The sequence below is a fragment of the Ranitomeya imitator genome, chromosome 1 (assembly GCF_032444005.1).
Source record: "Ranitomeya imitator isolate aRanImi1 chromosome 1, aRanImi1.pri, whole genome shotgun sequence".
Taxonomy (NCBI): domain Eukaryota; kingdom Metazoa; phylum Chordata; class Amphibia; order Anura; family Dendrobatidae; genus Ranitomeya; species Ranitomeya imitator.
In genome coordinates this window covers 306,083,649-306,097,291 of record NC_091282.1, presented here as the reverse complement: position 1 = coordinate 306,097,291, position 13,643 = coordinate 306,083,649, and the positions used below count along the sequence as shown (strand labels likewise).

The 13,643-nt window shown below is 44.9% G+C and overlaps 1 protein-coding gene across 1 annotated transcript in view; it reads right to left on the bottom strand.

The window, feature by feature from the left end:
• POP5 (POP5 homolog, ribonuclease P/MRP subunit) overlaps positions 1-2,550 on the bottom strand; it is a 28,979-nt gene extending 26,429 nt beyond the window's left edge. The window contains exons 1-3 of the mRNA XM_069758036.1: positions 2,419-2,550; positions 2,208-2,350; positions 1,796-1,945 (exon numbers count right to left, since the gene is read on the bottom strand). Of these exons, the coding sequence (XP_069614137.1) occupies positions 1,796-1,945; positions 2,208-2,350; positions 2,419-2,435 (310 nt within the window). The 5' untranslated portion in view covers positions 2,436-2,550. The remainder of the gene's footprint in view (positions 1-1,795; positions 1,946-2,207; positions 2,351-2,418) is intronic.
• Positions 2,551-13,643: the final 11,093 nt, after the last annotated feature.

Sequence of the window (13,643 nt, the reverse complement as noted above, 5' to 3'; positions counted from 1 at the left end):
TGCGGTCTAGCTCACCCCACCCCATGACTCTCCTTCTTGGTCAAATAGCCCTTACACAGCCTGGAGGTGTGTTTGGGGTTATTGTCCTGTTGAAAAATAAATGATGTTCCAACTAAACGCGACTATATAGCCTTGAGTCGCTGAAACAAAAATAACTAGACTGAGAACACCTTTTATGTTAAATAATAAAAAAAATAGCATGTTTACTCCAAAAAGGAACTCTGCTGTAGCTCCACCATGTGTGCTCTAAAAATGTTTAATGGGCTGTCCACTACTCAGACATCCCTTTCTTAATTGTTATTTCCTACATGTAAAATAAAAAGGGTTATACTGGCCTTTAATGGGCGCCATTGGCACCAAGTCTCTCGTTACGTGAGCCTGGGAGCCAATTTCTTTAGAACGAAACTGACGTGCAAGAATTGAAAGAAGTCAGCTACGTCTAAAAGTGAGAGTGAAGTGGCCGCTGACTGGTTGGAGGGCTCGTGTCACGCAACGTGAGCCCCAGCTCCAACATCGTAGTTGAATATAGGCTGTTTTTTTTTTTTGTTTTGTTTTTTTATCTTAAATGGGGGAATATAGCCATTCAGGTCATGGACAAGCCCGTTACTGTGTCACTATTGTACTGGCAATATACGCCTATGAAGTTGTACTGGCAATATACGCCTATGAAGTTGTACTGGCAATATACGCCTATGAAGTTGTACTGGCAATATACGCCTATGAAGTTGTACTGGCAATATACGCCTATGAAGTTGTACTGGCAATATACGCCTATGAAGTTGTACTGGCAATATACGCCTATGAAGTTGTACTGGCAATATACGCCTATGAAGTTGTACTGGCAATATACGCCTATGAAGTTGTACTGGCAATATACGCCTATGAAGTTGTACTGGCAATATACGCCTATGAAGTTGTACTGGCAATATACGCCTATGAAGTTGTACTGGCAATATACGCCTATGAAGTTGTACTGGCAATATACGCCTATGAAGTTGTACTGGCAATATACGCCTATGAAGTTGTACTGGTAATATACGCCTATGAAGTTGTACTGGTAATATACGCCTATGAAGTTGTACTGGTAATATACGCCTATGAAGTTGTACTGGCAATATACGCCTATGAAGTTGTACTGGCAATATACGCCTATGAAGTTGTACTGGTAATATACGCCTATGAAGTTGTACTGGTAATATACGCCTATGAAGTTGTACTGGTAATATACGCCTATGAAGTTGTACTGGTAATATACGCCTATGAAGTTGTACTGGTAATATACGCCTATGAAGTTGTACTGGTAATATACGCCTATGAAGTTGTACTGGTAATATACGCCTATGAAGTTGTACTGGTAATATACGCCTATGAAGTTGTACTGGTAATATACGCCTATGAAGTTGTACTGGTAATATACGCCTATGAAGTTGTACTGGCAATATACGCCATGAAGTTGTACTGGTAATATACGCCATGAAGTTGTACTGGTAATATACGCCTATGAAGTTGTACTGGTAATATACGCCATGAAGTTGTACTGGTAATATACGCCTATGAAGTTGTACTGGTAATATACGCCTATGAAGTTGTACTGGTAATATACGCCATGAAGTTGTACTGATAATATACGCCATGAAGTTGTACTGATAATATACGCCATGAAGGAGAAACTGGTCCAAAGATCTAAATTTGAAGATAAGAAAGCCATAGGCCGGAGCTGGAAAGTGACTCCTGCCCGTCAGAGAGACTAGCCTCAGATGCTCAGATAGTCCTGGGCAACACCCAGGTTACTCACCGCCAACATGGAGTGTGTTGATGAAGCATGGATAGCGCTGACCTCTGTTCTCAAGCCTTGTGAGAAATGGAAGGGATGACCACAGAAGCTGGTGAAAAGCCTTACGACATCGAAGCAATATGATGCCCGTGTATGCATTAAGATATTTCACTGTAACAGAAATACAGAACACCTTAGGCTATGCTCTACCCAAAATATGAAGAGATCATTCCAAGTGAAATGGTACAAGGCTGTAGCATAGCATTATGTACCAGAACAAATATAGGTTTTGTAATTATTCTTATATGTATACAGACTGCCTGCACTTTCCAGCCCCCGCAGGGGTCTCCTGGTTCTCATATACAGCACTGACGTCATCAGTGACAGGCATCATCATCATCACGATGGAGCAGCTTCCCATCCCCCACGTTACCTGACATGCCGACAGAGCACGCCGCAGCCCCGAAGTCTCCATGCAGCCTCGCCACCGTCTCCTTCACATTGTACCACACTGCCACCTCAGTGATACTCTGTCTCCAGCGAGGGTCCTCCAGCACCAGCTCACACAGGAAGTATCTGACGGAAACACCGCGTGACTGTTATCCTACCGCCTCCGTTATAGCGCCCATAACTTGTGCACTTACCTAGATTTGAACCGCATGATGACATCAATTACACGCGCAGGACGGCATGGACTTCACAATTCACATGTTTAAACTACCCCGTTTTATGACGTCACTTCCGGGAGTACTGTCCGTACTGCGCGGCCATATTACTTGTGGCATAGGCAAGTCGTGTCTGCTATCTTTTTGCCCAGGCTTTTTACTGGCACCTTTACCACCAGCATTATTATGTGACAAGCTTGTTATGGAATTATTGTATTTTTATAAAGAGACAAGGTAAAACTATAATAATACTGCATGTGCCACATTGGAAATATTAGGAAACAGTTGGAAAAGCTGCAGTTTCTCATTGTACAAATTCATTTGTGGTGGTTCACTAAGGCCAGGCTCAGGCGGCCATATTGAAAGTCAGGCCAGTCACTTCCGTGTGTCCTTGTCCATATAGCAGACAACCCAAACCTTCCTTTACCTAATGGAAGGAAGCATGCAATGTCTGTAGGGAAGGCTGCGTGCCCACAATCCGGAATAGTAGCTCCCCTGCGCTGAGTCCAAAACGCTGCACTTTAGGTTTCAAGCACAGTGGATGAGATTTATAGAAATCCCATGCCCACTGTGCTGCTATTTACCGCTGCGCAAACTCGCCCACAATGCTGGATTACAAGACACAGCATTATTATTATTATTTATATAGCACCATTAATTCCATGGTGCTGGACATGAGAAAGGGTTTACATACAAGTTACAGATATCGTTTACCGTAACCAAATTTATAATGACAGACTGGTACAGAGGGGAGAGGACCCTGTCCTTGTGGACTTACATTCTATGGGATAATGGGGAAGAGAGAGAAGTCGGGGGTGCTTCAGTTCTGGTGGTGAAGAAGCGGCTGCTCTGGTGGTGGTGAGGCAGCAGCTCTGGTAGTGGTGAGGCGGCAGCTCTGGTGGTGAAGAGACGGCAGCTCGGGTGGTGGTGAGGCAGCAGAATAATAATAATAATTTTTATTTATATAGCACCAACATATTCCGCAGCGCTTTACAATTAAGCGGGGACATGTATAGACAATAAATTCAATACAAGTTAAGACAATTTGAACAGTGACATTAGGAGTGAGGTCCCTGCTCGCAAGCTTGCAATCTACAAGGAAATGGGGGGGACACAATGGGTGAAAAGTGCTTGTTATTTCAGGTTTGGCAATTATAGTAAACTAGATGGTGGCCCGATTCTAACGCATCGGGTATTCTAGAATATGCATGTCCATGTAGTATATTGCCCAGCGACGTAGTATATTGCCCAGCGACGTAGTATACAGCACAGAGCCACGTAGTATATTGCCCAGTCACGTACTATATTGCCCAGCTACATAGTATATTGCCGAGTCACGTAGTATATTGCCCAGTCACGTAGTATATTGCACAGCCACGTAGTATATTGCCCAGTCACGTACTATATTGCCCAACTACGTAGTATATTGCCCAGTGACGTAGTATATTGCCCAGCCACGTAGTATAATGCACAGCCCACGTAGTATATTGCCCAGTCACATAGTATATTGCACAGCCCACGTAGTATATTGCCCAGTCACGTAGTATATTGCCCAGCCACGTAGTATATTGCCCAGCCACGTAGTATACAGCACAGAGCATATTGCACAGCCACGTAGTATATTGCCCAGTTACGTAGTATATTGCCCAGTGACGTACAGCACAGAGCCACGTAGTATATTGCCCAGTGACAAAGTATACAGCACAGAGCCACGTAGTATATTGCCCAGCCACGTAGTATATTGCCCAGTGACGTAGTATATTGCCAGTGACGTAGTATATTGCCCAGTGACGTAGTATATTGCCCAGCCACGTAGTATATTGCCCAGCCACGTAGTATATTGCCCAGTTACGTAGTATATTGCCCAGTGACGTAGTATACAGCACAGAGCCACGTAGTATATTGCCCAGCCACGTAGTATATTGCCCAGCCACGTAGTATATTGCCCAGCCATGTATATTGCCCAGTTACGTAGTATATTGCCCAGTCACGTAGTATATTGCCCAGCCACGTAGTATATTGCCCAGTTACGTAGTATATTACCCAGTTACGTAGTATATTGCCCAGCCACGTAGTATATTGCCCAGCTACATATGTCACAGGTTAAAAAATAAACATACTCGCCTTCTGATCTGAGGGCCCCTTGTAGTTCTGTCGCCTGTTCGCCAGCTTCCGGTCCCAGGGTGTGATGACGTCGCGGTCACATGACCGTGACGTCATGGCAGGTCCTTCTCGCGCAGGTCCTGTGATGACTTGGGTTGAGCTAAACAGATCGGCACTTTTCAAAAGTCGCCGACTTTTAGCAAAGTCGGGTTTCGTGAAACCCGACCCGATCCCACTCTGGGATCTTGTCGGCGGTCGGCGATCTCTACTGAAAAGTCGGGTTTTGTATATATATATATATATATATATATATATATAATCATTCAGACACACATATATATATATATATATATATATTTATATTAACTTCAGCGCCATATAGCAGAAAAGCCGGTAATTCAATTACCGGCTTTTCATTTCTCCTACCAAAACCCGACATGATATGAGACATGGTTTACATACAGTAAACCATGTCATATCCCCCTTTTTTTTTGCATATTCCACACTACTAATGTTAGTAGTGTGTATGTGCAAAATTTCAGCGCTCTAGCTCTTAAATCTAAGGGTTAAATCACGGAAAACATTGGCATGGGCTCCCGCGCAATTTTCTCCGCCAGAGTGGTAAAGCCAGTGACTGAGGGCAGATATTAATAGCCTGGAGAGGGTCCACGGTTATTGGCCCCCCCCTGGCTAAAAACACCTGCCCCCAGCCACCCCAGAAAAGGCACATCTGGAAAAAAGGACATGCAGACCGGGAACAACTGGCTCCCAAATATAAAAGATGTACCTATGGGGGATGAGACACCCAAGTACGAGTGCTTCCTGTAGGAGTGGAGTACACTTAATGACATTAAACCATATCCTGGGATACATATACTAAAGTACACCTGTTACACCATATATACACCTCACTGGGTTAACAAGGTAGACTACTGCAAATAACCAGGCAATAAATACTGAATCCCCAGGGAAAACTCTATGGGGAATACGCTATAAGTGCACCATTACCATATAGACCTCCCATGCACTATTACCCCCATGGCCAAAAAATGACCATGCACGGTCTGAACACCAAATAGAATACAAGACAAGCAGCCGTTGTCCCGGTGTCAGTCACCTCATCAGGGGAGCACTCGGATGTGACAAGGTCCAGTCTGCATGTCAGCCCGACGTGCGTTTCGGAGCAGGGACTCCTTCGTCAGAGGGCGTGTCAAACAACCCAGATGGCGGGGTTTAAATAGAAGGAAGCCGATAACAGCGGTGGCGCTTACCGGAAGTGACGCAGGCGTCGCTATGGCAACCCGTGACTCTAAGCGGCGGCGACGTCATGCAGGAGCGCCATCATAGCCATGGCAACCGCTCGAGCATAAAGACGCATAAAGTAGCGGGGCCAAGAGCGCATGCGTACAGGCAGCGCCACCGAAGCTGTCGGACTCGATCCAGGGCAAAATTGCGGCGGTGAATAGAACAGGGAAAGGGGGCACGACCTAAACTAAGCCAGTAAAGCCCCGGTCGGGCAAGGGAAAGAGAGGATGAGGATGGCCAGAGAGAGGAGTAATAAAAGCGAGTAAAGCCCCATAACTTACTAGGCCGCCTCCCACAACGTCTTATGACCATTACATGAATACACCTATGGACTATGAAAATGGATTAACCCCTTCCCCCACAATGTAAACCATCAAAAGACAACCCACAAACAATGGGTACCAAGAGTATAGTGATACCAATATAAAACCAAGACAAAACATACATGGAATTAGACAATCTGAACATAATTGACATCATGAATAACAATATTATGTAACAATAAAATGTAAGACACACAAAAAATAGGACATAAAAAACAATAACCAACACCACAATACAATACAATAAGTGTTCTTTAGATGCCGTTCTCCATTGATCTTCATGCGGTATACAAGAAAACACTTGGATCCCATTATAGAGTCATTTGACATCTCCAAATCTTATGTATATCTAAAAATAATAAAAATAAAATTAAAAACAAGCACAGATGCACCTCAGTGCATATGCCACCACCAAACGTGCCCATGCCAAGATCACAGAAACGACGCAAAACTAATTGTTTCGTTAAGTCCATAAGGGTGGACAGTATTTAAAGTCCACATCCACCTAGTCTCGAGCTGTGCCAACCGTTGGGAAATTCTACCCCCCCTTATATCCATCTCTATCATGTCTATACCCTTAACGCGTAAGACACTGCTATCACAGTTGTGGTGCGACTTGAAGTGTCTGGGTATCGTTTTTAACATATACATGTCCGTTTCGTGTACCACTGCTTCAATCCCCAGAACATGTTCCCTCACTCTCGTTTTTAACTGTCGAGTCGTTAGCCCGACATAAATCAGCGGGCATGGGCAGGACACGTAATATATTACGTTATTTGTACATGTGATTGATTTTGTTATTTTAAAACTTTTTTGCCCCGAAGAGTCCACAAAGGTGTCCTCTCTTGTGATGTTACTACATGCCACACACCGACCGCAGGCACGACAGCCACCTCTTGGTTTATTGTGTGGATAATTTAAAAATGTCCTAGGTGGATTACACACGTAGTGGCTGCGCACCAAGTGATCTCGTATGTTCTTTGCCCTGCGAAATGTGATAGACGGACGATTGGGTAATAATTTGGCCAACATTGGATCAGTTCTTAGAATCGGCCAGGCACGCTCTAACGCATTTTGTATAGCTCCTGCCCTAGAATTAAAATTGGTAACAAATCTGATAACCTCAGACTTGTTACTACTTACATGACTCCCATAAAGCAATGCATTTCTGTCGCTATGTTTTGCTAGTAAATATGCCCTTTTAATAGCCCGGTTGCTATACCCACGTTCTTTGAAGTGGGACTTAAGGTCCCTAGCCTGGGTTTCAAACTCAGTGTCTGTAGAGCATATGCGATGTATGCGCAAAAATTGCCCAATTGGAACTGCATGTACCATGTGAGTTGGGTGAGAGGAGGAAGCATGGAGGAGCATATTTGTAGCTGTTGGTTTCCTATATATCGTGGTTTGGATTGTATCAGCACTATCTCTAGTCAATGTTACATCTAGAAACTCAATGCTGGATCTATTTGATGTTGCTGTCAATCTAATATTCATATCATTCACGTTCAGAGCAGCCACAAATTCGGTAAAGGCCTCACTGCTACCCTGCCAGACAATAAGAATGTCGTCTATGTAGCACGCCCATAAGAGGACGCGCTCCATAGACGACAGACTGTCTGACTGTAGGAGGTCCCCTTCCCACAGCCCCAGAAATAGATTGGCGTAAGCATAAGATATATACTTATATATATCATATGGTATCTGTGATAAAGCGGGTAATGTATATGTATTGCATTTGATTACAACAGGCTGCGATACATATACCCTGGTGTATCCATTTTTGTTATTATTTTTGTACCGGTGCACTATTTATGCATATACAGGTGGGTAGGGGTAAGCGTTATGGTAGCCCCCCCTCCAGGGGGTTAGTGTTCTAAAGCCGGAACACTTTCCTTTATTGACGCACTATGGGTGTGCGGTGCTCTCCGTAATACGGGCCCTGGTCACTATGAGGCGCCTTTGTCATCATGAGGAGCCCATGATCGGCGTTCCACTTTTGTAGCATATTATATTATGGGTGCTTCTTTGGGCGCCGCTGTCATCATGAGGCGCCCAGAGCTTGCGTTCCACGGTTGGAGCACTGTTGTGAATTCTGTGGCTGAGTTCACTTCTGTGGTCACAAGTGGTATTGCAGTCTCTGGGCTTCCTCCCTCAGGTGTTTTGGTGAGCTCGTTGGCTGCCTTGCTATTTAGCTCCACCTGAGTCTGTCTTCCTTGCTCCTTGTCAATGTTCCAGTGTTGGATCTGAGCTACTGCATCTTTCCTTGGGCCTGCTGCTCTGCTAGATAAGTGCTTCTAGTTTGTTTTCTGTTTTTTCTGTCCAGCTTGCTATTAACTTTTGCTGGAAGCTCTGAGAAGCAAAGGGGTGCACCGCCGAGCTGTTAGTTCGGCACGGTGGGTCTTTTTGCCCCTTTGCGTGGTTTTCGTTTTAGGGTTTTTTGTAGACTGCATAGTTCTCTTTGCTATCCTCGCTCTGTCTAGAATATCGGGCCTCACTTTGCTGAATCTATTTCATTCCTACGTTTGTCTTTTCATCTTGCTAACAGTCATTATATGTGGGGGGCTGCCTATTCCTTTGGGGTATTTCTCTGAGGTAAGTCAGGCTTGTATTTCTATCTTCAGGCTAGTCAGCTCCTCAGGCAGTGCCGAGTTGCATAGGTAGTTATAGGCGCAATCCACTGCTGCTTATAGTTGTGTGAGGATAGATCAGGTACTGCAGTCTACAGAGATTCCACGTCTCAGAGCTTGTCCTATTGTTTTTGGTTATTGCCAGATCTCTGTATGTGCGCTGATTACTGCACGCTGTGTTGCCTGATTGCCAGCCATAACAGTACAAGGAGCCACACCAATGATTCCCAATAGAGGGAAAAAAGAAATCCTGACATTATTTTTTTTTCTTAGCTCTGTCTTCAGTCTTTTTTTTCCCCTAGACATTAGAGTGCTTCAGGACACAGCTGTGGACATGGATATTCAGGCTCTGTGCTCCTCAATGGATAATCTCGTTGTAAATGTACAAAAGATTCAAGATACTATTGATCAGAAATCGATGCTAGAACCAAGAATTCCGATTCCTGATTTGTTTTTTGGTGACAGAACTAAGTTCCTGAGCTTCAGAAATAATTGTAAGCTATTTTTGGCCTTGAAACCTCATTCTTCTGGTAATCCTATTCAACAGGTTTTGATTATTATTTCTTTTTTGCGCGGCGACCCACAGGACTGGGCGTTTTCTCTTGCGCCAGGAGACCCTGCATTGAGTAGTGTCGATGCGTTTTTCCTGGCGCTCGGATTGCTTTACGATGAGCCTAATTCAGTGGATCAGGCTGAGAAAAATCTGCTGGCTTTATGCCAGGGTCAGGATGATATAGAAGTATATTGTCAGAAATTTAGAAAGTGGTCAGTACTCACTCTGTGGAATGAATCTGCACTAGCGGCTTTGTTCAGAAAGGGTCTCTCTGAAGCTCTTAAGGATGTAATGGTGGGATTTCCTATGCCTGCTGGTTTGAATGAGTCCATGTCCTTGGCCATTCAGATCGGTCGTCGCTTGCACGAGCGTAAATCTGTGCACCATCTGGCGGTATTGTCTGAGAGTAAACCTGAGCCTATGCAGTGCGACAGGACTATGACTAAAGTAGAACGGCAAGAACACAGACGTCTGAACAGACTGTGTTTCTATTGTGGTGATTCTACTCATGCTATTTCTAATTGTCCTAAACGCACTAGGCGGTTCGATAGCTCTGCCGTTATTGGTACTGTACAGTCCAAATTCCTTTTGTCCATTACCTTAATGTGCTCTTTGTCATCGTATTCTGTCATGGCGTTTGTGGATTCAGGCGCTGCCCTGAATCTGATGGATTTGGATTATGCTAAACGTTGTGGATTTTTCTTGGAGCCTTTGCGGTGTCCTATTCCGTTGAGAGGAATTGATGCTACACCTTTGGCCAAGAATAAGCCTCAGTACTGGGCCCAGCTGACCATGTGCATGGCTCCTGCACATCAGGAAGTTATTCGCTTTCTGGTACTGCATAATTTGCATGATGTGGTCGTGTTGGGGTTGCCATGGCTACAAACCCATAATCCAGTATTGGATTGGAACTCTATGTCGGTAACCAGCTGGGGTTGTCAGGGAGTACATGGTGATGTTCCATTTTTGTCTATTTCGTCATCCATTCCTTCTGACATCCCAGAGTTCTTGTCGGACTTTCAGGATGTATTTGAAGAGTCCAAGTCTGATGCCCTACCTCCGCATAGGAATTGTGATTGTGCTATCGATTTGATTCCTGGTAGTAAATTCCCTAAGGGTCGTTTATTTAATTTGTCCGTACCTGAACACACCGCTATGCGCAGTTATGTGAAGGAGTCCCTGGAGAAGGGACATATTCGCCCATCGTCGTCACCATTGGGAGCAGGGTTCTTTTTTGTAGCCAAGAAGGATGGTTCGCTAAGACCGTGTATTGATTACCGCCTTCTTAATAAGATCACTGTTAAGTTTCAGTATCCCTTGCCATTGATTTCTGACTTGTTTGCTCGGATTAAGGGGGCTAGTTGGTTCACCAAGATAGATCTTCGTGGTGCGTATAATCTGGTGAGAATCAGGCAAGGAGATGAATGGAAAACGGCATTTAATACGCCCGAGGGTCATTTTGAGTATCTGGTGATGCCGTTTGGACTTGCCAATGCTCCATCTGTTTTTCAGTCTTTTATGCATGACATTTTCCGTGAGTATCTGGATAAATTCTTGATTGTTTACTTGGATGACATTTTGATCTTCTCTGATGATTGGGAGTCTCATGTGAAGCAAGTCAGAATGGTTTTCCAGGTACTGCGTGCTAATTCCTTGTTCGTGAAGGGATCAAAGTGTCTCTTCGGTGTGCAGAAAGTTTCATTTTTGGGGTTCATCTTTTCCCCTTCTACTATCGAGATGGATCCGGTTAAGGTTCAGGCCATCCAGGATTGGACTCAGCCGACATCTCTAAAAAGTCTGCAGAAATTCCTGGGCTTTGCTAATTTTTATCGTCGCTTCATCTGTAATTTTTCTAGCATTGCCAGACCATTGACCGATTTGACCAAGAAGGGTGCTGATTTGGTTAATTGGTCTTCTGCTGCCGTGGAAGCTTTTCAGGAGTTGAAGCGTCGTTTTTGCTGTGCCCCTGTGTTGTGTCAACCTGATGTTTCTCTTCCGTTCCAGGTCGAGGTTGATGCTTCTGAGATTGGTGCAGGGGCGGTTTTGTCACAGAGAGGTTCTGGTTGCTCAGTGTTCAAACCATGTGCTTTCTTTTCCAGGAAATTTTCTGCTGCTGAGCGTAATTATGATGTGGGCAACCGAGAGTTGCTGGCCATGAAGTGGGCATTCGAGGAGTGGCGTCATTGGCTTGAGGGTGCTAAGCATCGCGTGGTGGTTTTGACTGATCATAAGAACCTTACTTATCTTGAGTCTGCCAAGCGCTTGAATCCTAGACAGGCCCGTTGGTCGTTATTTTTTGCTCGTTTTGATTTTGTGGTTTCATACCTTCCGGGCTCTAAAAATGTGAAGGCGGATGCTCTGTCTAGGAGTTTTGTGCCCGACTCTCCGGGGTTATCTGAGCCGGCGAGTATCCTCAAGGAAGGAGTCATTGTGTCTGCCATCTCCCCTGATTTGCGGAGAGTGTTGCAGAAATTTCAGGCTAATAAACCTGATCGTTGTCCGGCCGAGAAACTGTTCGTCCCTGATAGGTGGACTAGTAAAGTTATCTCTGAACTTCATTGTTCGGTGCTGGCCGGTCATCCAGGAATCTTTGGTACCAGGGAGTTGGTTGCTAGATCCTTCTGGTGGCCATTAGGGTTGAGCGAAACGGGTCGAACATTTTCAAAAGTCGCCGACTTTTGGCTAAGTCGGGGTTTCATGAAACCCGATCCGACCCCTGTGCGGGGTCGGCCATGCGGTACGCGACTTTCGCGCCAAAGTCGCGTTTCAATGACGCGAAAAGCGCCATTTCTCAGCCAATGAAGGTAAACGCAGAGTGTGGGCAGCGTGATGACATAGGTCCTGGTCCCCACCATCTTAGAGAAGGGCATTGCAGTGATTGGCTTGCTGTCTGCAACGTCACAGGGGCTATAAAGAGGCGTTCCCGCCGACCGCCATCTTACTGCTGCTGATCTGAGCTTAGGGAGAGGTTGCTGCCGCTTTGTCAGAAGCAGGGATAGCGTTAGGCAGGGTCCATTAACCACAAAACCGCTTGTGCTGCAGCGATTTGCACTGTCCAACACCACCCTCGGTGTGCAGGGACAGTGGAAGTTTTTTTTTTTTTTTTTTCCCCTCAGCGCTGTAGCTCATTGGGCTGCCCTAGAAGGCTCCCTGATAGCTGCATTGCTGTGTGTACGCCGCTGTGCAAACCAACTGCTTTTTTCAAAGCACAAATCCTCTTGTTCCTTCCTTTCTGCACAGCTATCTTTTTTGTTTGTCCACACTTTTTATTTCATTTGTGCATCAGTCCACTCCTTATTGCTGCCTGCCATACCTGGCTGAGATTACTGCAGGCAGGGAGATAGTAGCTGCCTGCCATACCTGGCTGAGATTACTGCAGGCAGGGAGATAGTAGCTGCCTGCCATACCTGGCTGAGATTACTGCAGGCAGGGAGATAGTAATTGTAGGACATTCCCTGTTTTTTTTTTTTTTTTTGGTGGGAGATTAAGATTGGCAATTTGGCATTTCTGCTAGAGTGCCATCCCTGTGTGTGCCATCTCTCTCACATAGTGGGCCATAGAAAGCCTTTTCATTTTTCTGTATTTTTTTTTGTGGGGTGTATAAATTCTCCCTGATAAAAATACAGTGGGAGATTAATATTGGCCTTTGGGCTTGTGTGCCAGTCCTGAGTGTGCCATCTCTCTCACAAATAGTGGGCCATAGAAAGCCTATTTTATTTTTTTTTGGGTTTTATAAATTCTCCCAGAAAAAAAGGGAGATTAATATTGGCCTCTGGGCTTCTGTGCCAGTCCTGAGCGTGCCATCTGTGCCAGTCCTGAGCGTCCCATCTCTCTCACAAATAGTGGGCCATAGAAAGCCTATTTAATTTTTTTTTTGGTTTTATAAATTTTCCCTGAAAAAAGGGAGATTAATATTGGCCTCTGGGCTTGTGTGCCAGTTGTGAGCGTGCCATCTGTGCCAGTCCTGAGCGTGCCATCTCTCTCACAAATAGTGGGCCATAGAAAGCCTATTTTATTTTTTTTTGGGTTTTATAAATTCTCCCAGAAAAAAAGGGAGATTAATATTGGCCTCTGGGCTTGTGTGCCAGTTGTGAGCGTGCCATCTGTGCCAGTCCTGAGCGTGCCATCTCTCTCACAAATAGTGGGCCATAGAAAGCCTATTTTATTTTTTTTTGGGTTTTATAAATTCTCCCAGAAAAAAAGGGAGATTAATATTGGCCTCTGGGCTTGTGTGCCAGTCCTGAGCGTGCCATCTGTGCCAGTCCTGAGCGTGCCATCTCTCTCACAAATAGT